Source organism: Battus philenor, unplaced genomic scaffold (assembly GCF_028537555.1).
Source record: "Battus philenor isolate CCGP_79_NKW_IND1 unplaced genomic scaffold, ilBatPhil1.0.hap1 SCAF_22, whole genome shotgun sequence".
In the NCBI taxonomy this organism is placed as follows: domain Eukaryota; kingdom Metazoa; phylum Arthropoda; class Insecta; order Lepidoptera; family Papilionidae; genus Battus; species Battus philenor.
Window position 1 is genome coordinate 3508668 of NW_027181685.1, and position 11025 is coordinate 3519692.

General features: G+C 31.9%; 1 protein-coding gene across 1 annotated transcript in view; it reads right to left on the reverse strand.

The window, feature by feature from the left end:
- The window catches only part of trp (transient receptor potential), a 40982-nt gene extending 31037 nt beyond the window's left edge, over positions 1–9945 (reverse strand). The window contains exons 1-2 of the mRNA XM_068767100.1: positions 9881–9945; positions 3673–3836 (exon numbers count right to left, since the gene is read on the reverse strand). Of these exons, the coding sequence (XP_068623201.1) occupies positions 3673–3836; positions 9881–9937 (221 nt within the window). The 5' untranslated portion in view covers positions 9938–9945. The remainder of the gene's footprint in view (positions 1–3672; positions 3837–9880) is intronic.
- Between the last annotated feature and the right edge of the window lie 1080 nt (positions 9946–11025).

The window sequence follows — 11025 nt, forward strand, 5'->3', positions numbered from 1 at the left end:
TACAATACCGCCTTTATCCGGATTGTAATGTGGCGAAATTTGGAATCTATTTAATTCTGATACGTATTTCGATGAAGATATCATATATAACACATGACATTGGTTCGTAATCTAAAGTAAACATAAAATAACTTTTTTATATCCTGCTACCTAAAAATAAGGAGATGTACTTGTTTTTGTTGCAAACACAAGCGTAATTATCTGTATAGAATAACTTTTAATTGATTGTTTGCAACCTAAAGTAAAATGCTATTGTTAAAATGCACAATTATGAAATAATGTTAACAATATAACAATGTTATATACAGGACGATTGGAATTAAAGTCAGACTTGATTAAAAATCAAAATACAAATAAACACCTAAAGACTAAAAGTTGAGAATGTTAAAAAGATATTAACGAGCAATAAACACATATTTTGCAATTATTAACCATTACTACAACGCAGCCACTATTAAAAGTATTAATAAATTACAAAAACAATAATAATAACATAAATTAAAGACCAATAAAATTTCTTATAGATTCAGGCGTTACTTTGCGGAAGTCCATCCTAAGTAAGAAATGGACTAATATGTAGCTACTTCCGCTATGTAGCAGTAGTCGTGCAATAAAGTGCACCGCCCGCCTGCCCGCTGATAAAAAAAGAATTGCCACTGATCACATAGAAGTTTCCAGAGTATTGCCAAAAGCATCCTCTGCGTACCATAATGCCACACTGCGATCGTCTACTCGCCTTGAAACTATAGAGATTAGTGTGTATCCACCATAGACATATTTGATGAAGGCTTATTGGTGGAACGGCCTATAGATATCTTCCAGTGGGACTTGCTGAAATGACAATAGCACATTTCTGATAATTGATGTATGGTACTTCCCATCCAAAAATCAATGTTTTTAGATATGTTACATACTTATGATGACATAAACGAAATGATTAGTACTACTTTGTACCAGAAGTCATTGGCATACTTATTTCCAATCAGCCTGTATGTATATCTAGTTACACATTTTCAGTTGTCAGCCTTAAGTTAGTACCATGATGAACAGATTAGCCGTGCTTGTTGGGGCTTCGCGACCATCGTGCGAGGTTTAATACCAGAGCTAGGACATCACGTGTACAATCAGATGTCTAGGTGTCATCTATTTATCGATCTGTTTACGACCTTAGCTTACTTAAAAACATAACACATTTTTATCACAAGTATGTCTCAAAAGAAAGTTTGTACTCTGTATGGTATGTTGCGTTAATGTAATCTGAAGTAAGTCAATAAGTATCATGGATTTAAAAATGTAATTAAGTGATCATAATAGAGATTCTTGATTGCGTAGATTCTATAATGTTGGTTCTTAACAAATAATTTCAGAGGCTTGTGTTCCGGAATTCATTATACTATGGTAGTAGATGTTCCGCTAGATAGGAATCTTTATGCAAAATGAGAGACAATAATGAGGCTGTAATGAGAGGCTATCTGAGGAATTTCTCTACGAGAATCAAAAACAAAGAGTAACCAACTTGTAAACTTTTTACATAATATGTAAAGGAGGACTTGATGCCTTATTGATAGTCTGACCTTCAGCTAAGAGTGGAGCAAAAAACAATGATGAAATGAAATTTCGAAAATGAGATGAAATTTCGTAAAAGAAAATGGATACAAACATATATCGTATTCAGTAGTATATTTACAGATTTACGGAGTTCTCGTGGACCTTCAGGCTATATCTTCTGGTAGAGAAGGCTAACAGTGGCCAACTTCAAGTGTACAGAGATATACATATGGTATACAGATTAGTCACAATTACCGTTACCATATGCTGTATAATTTATACTATATATAAGGTGCTATATATAACTTTTTAAGCGATGAATGTCTAGATAATTTGCGTCAGTTGTGGTATAGTAAATCCTATCCAAAAAGCAATGGTTTCAAAAATAATAAAAAGAATTCATATATTCTGACGAATTATATGTATTCATTTATTGCTTTTTGTTTACTATCTGTTCCTCCAGTCTGTACTTATAGAAGTTATTGGCCAGTCGCATTTAAAATGGCAACATCGCGGTGATCACTTTATAAATTATGGTTTGAAATGAGAGTAAAACTATCTTTTTGCGTACAAATGAGCTATAGATTCACTCCTTTTGAGCTCTGCACCTATTCTCCTGTATACTCTGATATATATGTAAACAATATGATGTTTATCGTACATTTAAGCGTAAGAAAATTTAATAACGTTGGGTATAGTCTATTTAAAGGTTGGATTATGAACGTAATTATGACAGATATGGCTTCGGATGTGAGTGAAACCCGTGTAGTTATGTTTTGTTTTCGTTACGGTCACGTGCCGAGAGTGACATGTGTTGGTAGGTAACCACAACTTGTTTATATTTTTAAAAATTTATGCACGACTATTATATACCTAGAACAAAACTGTTCAAATAAACCATACAAAAAGGGGAGAATATACACCTTATTTATATACCCATTTAAAGGACATATAATAAATCATTCTGTATATTTTTATGTACAATTTTTGAGTATCCTAATTAACTGCTAGTTAATATATCGTCTTTATAATGATTCCAAATTTTTTTTCTTCTCCGTTTCAGCCTATAGACACCCACTATAAGGCATATGGCTCCCCTAAAGGTCGCAACAACAGCGACTTCCAGCGATTGCGTCAACGGTCTACCCAGTAGAGTTCTACCAAAGCGGCGTCTACAGACTTGTGGTCGCCACTTGTGAAACTTTCGCTCCCAACGGCCATCAGTTGCATGAAAGATGTACCCCGCTCACTGCCACTTTAGATGAGCAATTTTGAAAGCTACGTCGGTGATCTTGGTTCTTATTCTCCAATATCCGAAACTCCAATATCTCTCCCCAGTAAAGTAGGATAAGTTATTATTGGATGTATAGATGATATAAGAGAAGTTAAGAATAAGTATAAGCACAAAGTTTTGTATTGTATATGGATAGACAGATAAGAAATAGTATAAGCGTAGAATTCATATATAAGAATAGACTAATAAAAACATGTAAATAGCTAAGTCAGCTTAAATAATAAGTGTAATATAAATTGGAATTAATACTATAAGAATATTAGGAAATATGCAAAATAATTAGAAACTAATTGTAACAGAGCCGACGGTGGGGAGTTTTAGTCAGTAAAAGTCTGACACTGCCTGGGCCCTCCATTCCCAGGCGTCCGATGAGGATTTCCCCCCCCCCGTCTAGAAATTGTTAACTAGAATTAAAAAGGCTCTGACCATGTTAGAGGTACTTTTGTATTGTATAATTATAAAAAAAAATATCTCTCCCCATTGCACTCTTTGTGTCTTGAACCTTATGAACACTGCATATTAAATTTGAATATGAATTTGTAGTATAACTGATTTGTCAGAATTCATACTGCCAAGTCCTATCTGTCACAGTTCAATATATTAAATTGAACCTCTAGTTTTTGCTAAATGTATTGATATAATGTTTTATTAGTTGGTTACTTACAAAAAATAAGTTTTTTTTATTTAGTTCACCGCAAGATTTTATGTATAATCAACAATAATGCCGAAAAGTATTTTCATAGTAATGCTCTATTATGCGATTTTTAATTTTTTTTGCTATTATATTTCCTAGTTTAATAATATTTTAGAAGAAGAAATAGCGTACATACTTTTTAACCGTAGCGTAGTCACCCCGATCAGCATTCAGTAGAAATGATTTCTCTTCTCTTGTTAGTGCTTTTTCGTAAACCTGTCGTAAGTCATGCTGGCTGTTCCTGAGGGCTTCCTGAGAACTCCCCAGGAGCTCCTCTCTAGATCCCCGATTCATTCTCGCCTGTAACAAAAAGAAACAGATTTTGATTTATTATTTCAAGTGTTCAAGCATCGAATGTCCAGCGGCTGTCAATCCGGTGAAATTGTCGTAAGTAATGATCCGACCTGAGGCTTCTTAGGAAGCCCTCGAGGATTGCTATCTTAAGAGAGGTGTTAGGCTAAGCGCCTTCTGCGCCCTTAGCGCCCTGCTTCTCACCAGCGGAATCTGCAAATGCCATTTGGGCCGCAGAGCAAGACAGATAAAAAAAAAATCCGGCCGCTGAAATTCTGATTATGATGATTTCAAGTATAATAATGGCATATTTGAAACAAAATGGGAAAATGTTATAAAGCTATTTGAAAGTCCGAATATTTTTAAATAATTGATGGTCACTGTAATGCTTTGTTATTAAAATAGAAAATGATTTGAAGAGGCGTAGTTCTTCATGAGAGTTTCAATTTGTATTCTTTTGTTTTGAATCAGTGCTTTTAAATATAGATTTTGTTTACAAATGCTTAAATCTGATATTAAAGTTAAAACATATTTACTCATATATCAACGGTTTTTCATTCATTATGGCATATAGAAATATAAGTATTATTTTTTATTATGATTATATGAATTTGTATATTATCTCTATATATTAAATTTATTGTAATGACATTTCCTCAGAAAATTATTTACCTAAAAAACTTTATACACAGAATTGTTATTGAACTCTGTTTTTTATATAAAATTTATTAACCAAAAAGTTACCATAATTAAGTTGGATTTACGTACATACGCTGCAGAATAATTTTTAAATTATATTTTTAATTTTTATTCATTATTGACGTATTTTTGATACTAAATGGGTTCATTTGCTATTTATTGCTTTCACTCGCACCGGTAAACAAGAGCGAGAGAAAGGGATAGATAATTGTTGTGGGTCTCAAAAGGAATAATTTACATAAATTCATAAGAATGCGTTCACACTGTGCAAATGATAAATGCACGGTGATATTTTGTCTTCATGTAAATACATCCTTACTTCGTTATCATAAAGTTGTGCATTTTTATATTCACTATAATAGGTTAATAGAAAGAAATTAATACAGTCTATATATCACAGGTTACATGAGATAAAAACAAAAGAATGTAGCTTGATGCTGACGTGAATTATATACCACATAGTATAATATTGTTATGTAGTGTAAGTGCCTTAGATCCGTGAAAAACAGGCGAAAAAATTCATCAAATCTTTTTATACTTTTAAAGAAATATATAATAAAATATTGCAGAACGAGTGGTGTTTTAAAGTTTAACAGATGTGGGTATCTATTGTTTAGAGACAGATGTGGTTGCATTCAATTGAGAGTCCGACATGGGCCCGCGAATCGCGAGCATTACCACAGTTTAAACTACATCACAATTTTGTGTATATTGTAAAGTAAAGCACAATATGCACGATCGCTTGTACACCATTCTTCTATTTCTTCTTCTTCCTGTGGCGCTACAACTCTTATGTACATTATTCTTTTAGTTCAATTCGTTAAGAGCTACGAATACGAAAACGATGCTCCGAAAAATGAAGCGAATCGATCATTTCCAATGTGTGCTATCTTCTATAAGATTATTTATAGTATCCCATACATATACAACCCATAGCATAAAAAAGTTCTTGAATTTTTTTAAACTTTGTTATAGAAGCTATATGGACATTATTTGGGATTATATTGTAAGTGTGCATTTCCTCTACAAAGATTTACTCACATACTGAGTCGATTCTTAGGTACAAAACAGTTTGTATTTACATTGTGTATTTGAAAATCGACAATGCTTTATGGGCATGTTTACATACGTGTATTAAGAAGCAACAGGTAGTATTTTTATTAATTTATTTTCTTTTAATTTAGTAAGTGTACTCTCATAGATAATTAAAGTATAAACAGTGTAAAATGAGATTATATGTAATATACTACCAGCTACTCGAAGGTTGTAGTAAATAAAATAACATATTTTATTCATTCAAATATTTTTTAAAAAGAAAACAATATGTCTCACCATAGTTTCGACGGACATAAATGTGAAAATTAGTATAAAGCACTATACAAAAACGAAAATTGTAGTTTCCTCACTGCAATCTCGGACCATGAGACGTATCCGGATCAAAGGGTTGGGTGTCACTGACGAAAATTCGGCCTTTATTTCGTGTAAATAGAGGGTAACGATGGTCAAATAAGTCTGAGTTTACATGCTATTACGCGTTGCCAGGAACTTCACTTTGTAGGGCACATGTTTTTTTACCATCAAATAAAGCAAGTATTGGTGATGAAACGTTTTGCTATGTGCACTAGATGATAAGTTGACGATATTTTTATATACTCGTATACAGGTTGATTAGTTATAGCTTTAAAAGCTTTAAACCGCTGATCGTTCAGTTTATTTGCTGTCAATTAACTTATGGTAGTAAAATAAAACCTCAGAAAAGAACCTTTCAGAAAAGAAAACCTATTAACTACTCATCACGATAATAAGATATATAAGTCTTTGTTATTTATTCATTTTGATTTTCCTTTGTCTTTTCCTTTGATATTTACTTATTTCATCCGCCTTTACTAATTTATTCCAGGACCGCCCAAATGGTCAACTGTTGTAATGCCTTCAGCATTAAGTTCAGCGTTGTACATAAAATGTATAAAAAGTGTTATAAATAAATAATAAATAATAAACAATATAAATTATAATATAGTAAGAGGAGCGACTTTGTATTGTCAGAAGGTATTAGCTTGTCGTATTACAATAGATGTTCAATGATATCACTTTACAGGATGAATGGTAATAGGTGAGAAAATTTTAAAGTTTTTTGCTGAAAATCATTTATAAATTCACGCCATTACAGCTTTTACATATATAATACATTACAAAACGTGTGCTAAGATCAAAAGTTGAGAACGGCTCAATCTATTAGGCTTTTGAAAAATATTTTTGATGAAACACCAGGAAGCTCTTTTTTCACTTTCTCTGGTTTATACAGGTTACAACAGGTTATAACAATAACAAATTTGCTATAAAGCGCAATGAAAATATAGTAAACATATTATCGAATTTATTTACTTACACTTTTTTCTACATAGACAATATAGAGATGTATATATGTATATATATAAATCTTCTTGTGTATAATGTAATAAACCCTATTTATTATATTTCACACATCATTGTTAAGTAATATGATGCGGTACAAAATTATTTATGATTGTGAAAAATGCGCGTAAGTGTTACTTTACACGTCGCGGGACAAAAGGGGCGTCCCCGACAATGGAGAAGGACGGTTGACGTGATAGAGGAGAAATCTTGAATGTATCGTGACGTAGTAATCCGGTCTGATTTATGAACGGTCGGCTGTTTCCACAACTGGTCCGATTTATACATTCGGAGGGAAATTCTTAGGCGTGGTTTGTGATTAATAAGGAATATCCGTTCATGCGTTTTCTTATTCGTAGTTGCCAAACCAAGAAAAAAAAATATTGAAAAAAAAAAATCCCGTAATATATTACATATTAATATGTTTTTTTAAATATTTACTCTGGCGTCTAAATCAAACAATGCCTGTGTTTTAATTTTCAGTTTATTTCATTACGAGATATTACACTTACACTGCATGACATTAGCTACACTGATACAGCACTACACTGATGTTGTTAAAATAATTAAAGTTATTTTGAGGTCATTTTTGATGAACTTCAGCGCAAGTTTACAGTTTAAGTTATACTACGAAAACTATGGACTTAATTGCAACCATAATTTAACTCTTATTAAAAACTTACTTTGAAACATTATGTGCAGCCTACACAACAAAATTGAAGTACTAAGAGTAGGTAAGGAAATAACTAGAAATAAATTCATAGTGAATTTATGTGCGGTGCTAAAGAAAGGAGAGATATAGCAGTGAAATCTCTATGATCTACTTAAAAATTTTAAACTGTCAAGAACGAACATCAGCTTATTTATAGAACGGACTTTCAAAGCCGAAGGATCTTTTCTAGTTTGTTTAGGCAGGGAGGGGCGTCAGGTCTGTAAGGGTCAAATCACTTTTAGGAAGGCATCTTTAATCGGCTTCTTGGTTCCTCTGCCCCCACCACCGTACCTGGCAGGGACAGGATTCAGGTCGATGGAGGTGGACGTCAATGCGTTGCAAGGAGGTTTCCCTAACCGTTTTGGCGGTTCGTCAGCTCCAAGCACTTTTCACAACCCTTTTTTATGCAACGGGATGGCTCCGGCACCGTTAGAGTGAGAAGTAACAATTTTTTTTTACATTATAGAATGACAAAGTAATAAAGAATCCTTTTTTTCACTTGATCGTAACAAATATGCTACCAAATATATATCTTCTTTTAACTGTTTTTCCATTATTTAAGAAGCGTTTTAAGACCACTGTCTTGTCTAATTCTGTTAAAAAATAGCGACATTATCACACAAACACGTATATTCACTAATCGCAAAAACTTTAACCATTGTTTTTGATCCTTGAAAATTGGTTTAAAGTTAAAAAGTATCAATATTATATGCTTTAGAAGAAATTTATCGATATTTATTAAGCTTTAGAATAAAGGAAACTGCGTCTTTATCGTATACATTAACAGTGCAAACGTACACAAATAACATTTTACATTGACTGTTTAAATAATCGCTTTTTATTCGTGTATATGACAAGTTAGATATCATTCGTCTTCCCGTTATTGAAAGTACTACGAAGAAGGCTATACGATTAAAAACAGATAATTACATTATATTGTTTATTTTAATTTAAATAAGAATGTTTTTCGTTTATGTTTTGCCTTAACCAATAAGAGCCTAAACAGCTTACATTATGGTCCGACACATCTTATCGTGTGTTTCATTATAACTTCTATATAAATTTTAATAACTCCTATATAAAAAAATAATTTTCTTTGTAATTTTTTCGATTGCATGATTCTTTTCGACTTTGTTAAGTTTTTAATGTTTGAAAGAAGTAACCCGATAAATCTACAATCATTAACTAATAAAATTGCAATTATTCAATTTTCTTATTTTGCGACATTAAAAAGAAACGTTGTATTAGTTATAATACCTCTAATGTATATTATTCGAAAATGAATCCAAATCATTACTTTCTTTTGGGAGGTTTTTTTTTAAAGTACCCGGCGATAAATATTGCACCTCGACCTTTGGAAAGAGACAATCGCCTAATTTCGGCTTCGTAGAGCGTTATCTCTGTCGCACGAAATACAACATTTATCGCCGGGTACTGTATTTGTTTCTTTTTAAAACTTTTAATTTTATTGCATAGTTAATAATAAAATTCATTTCAAATTCATATATTATTAATATACTATTTTTATGTATTACTAATTTTACCAAAATCTGTTTGAAAATTTGAAAAAAGAACTTGAAAAGTTTTCTATTCATGCTTAACACTATTTTTCGTCTTTTCAGTCGTTAAACGCCCCCTGCAAGGTATAGGCCTCACTCAAATATCACGAAGTTGTCCGGTCCCGTGCTGCCCGCACTGATTGACCCGACTTTCAGCGACCTTAGCTATGTCGTTAGTCCACCCGGTGGGGTACCTGCCCACGCTGCGTCTACCGGCTAACAGCGCACATAAACATTCGAATATAGCCATGTTTTATTACCTCTGTTACTATTAGCTCTGCATTTTTGTTAAGTAATTTATTTATATACTATGTATAAATATAAACACACACACACACACACATGTATATATATATATATAAAAATAAATATAAAGTAAAACAAACTTTTACTGATATTTCGGTTAATACCTTATAAAAATCTCATAGATTTTTTATGTCATAAACTATTTTAATGGTATACTGTTTGTCTAATAGGTCCTATTAGAAATACGTTGGAGAGGCCTTTATCCAGCTGTGGACGTCTTGTGGCTTAAATGATGATGATTGTTTGTCAGTTAATTGATTTTAATTAAGGTTTATGCTTTAAGTTGTTATAATTATAATAGTATAGATTTGTTGACTATTTTTGTTATTTAATTCTTGTTGACGTAAAAATTTAATACTTACTGTGGTGTTCATATCGAAGCGAACACGCACTTTCTTGTCTTTTTTTCGTTTCTTCATTTTTATTAATTTCTTTGTCAACACTTATATTTAACCCATCGTAACTGAATTAAGATTTTATTTTAAGATACACTTAACATATCGCCTCAATTTCTTTACATTTTATATAAAAATTAACGAGATTTCGTTACAAAGAAATGTTCTGTTACAATCATAATCGTCAAATCACTAATTCACCACAGTGCAGTGAACACAAGTATACAATATGCAGTTTTTTAAACGTATATTAAGGTGTTACAATTGGTAATATTTAATCTATATCTAAATGAAAGTTTTCGCGTACGAGTATAGTACAGTCCCCGGCGAGAACGTGGTGGTACTGAAGCTTGACGTGCTATTTTTGAAGTGATATATTGCCATCGTGGATAAGTGCTTGAAATGACTCATGGGGCCAACTACCGTATTATATATGGAAATATGGTAAATGAAATTATCTAACTATTAACTAATATTTAAGGTAACTAATATTTATCTGTCATCAAATTTTCATTTCTGACCTTATTAATAATTGATAATTTCACCCTGCCTAGAACGAACGTTTATTAACATAAGTCAGACGATCCACTTTTTTTTGGTCAATGAAAATGAAAAGTCCTACATAAAAATGTTTTTGTGCTGTAATTTTATTACTTTTAACTATGTGTAGAAATTCTAGATAGATCAGTGTCAAGATCGTGATACACCATAGGAGAGAAGTGATCATGGTGACATTAAAAGAAAAGTTAAAAATTGCTTTACAATAAAGTTAATGTTTGATTTAGAAACGTGATGCAAAACCGATAATTTGTAGAGCAAACTCTACTAATTGAAAATAATGAAACATTTTATATTAGTTTATCCATGAAGCAGTGAAGATGTAGTAATTTTTAAGATTTATTCATAAATAACATATTCTTATATTCATAGATACTTTAAAAAAATTCCCTATTCCAAGTTCGATAGAGATGGGCATATAATAAAAGCAATTTAGTACATAATTTCCTTCTTCTTCTATTCCCGCTACAACCTTAATAATTTTCACCTCGTCTATAATCGTTTTTCAAATATCGAACCTGCCTGCCTATCTCAAGTTGGTAGATATCTCCATC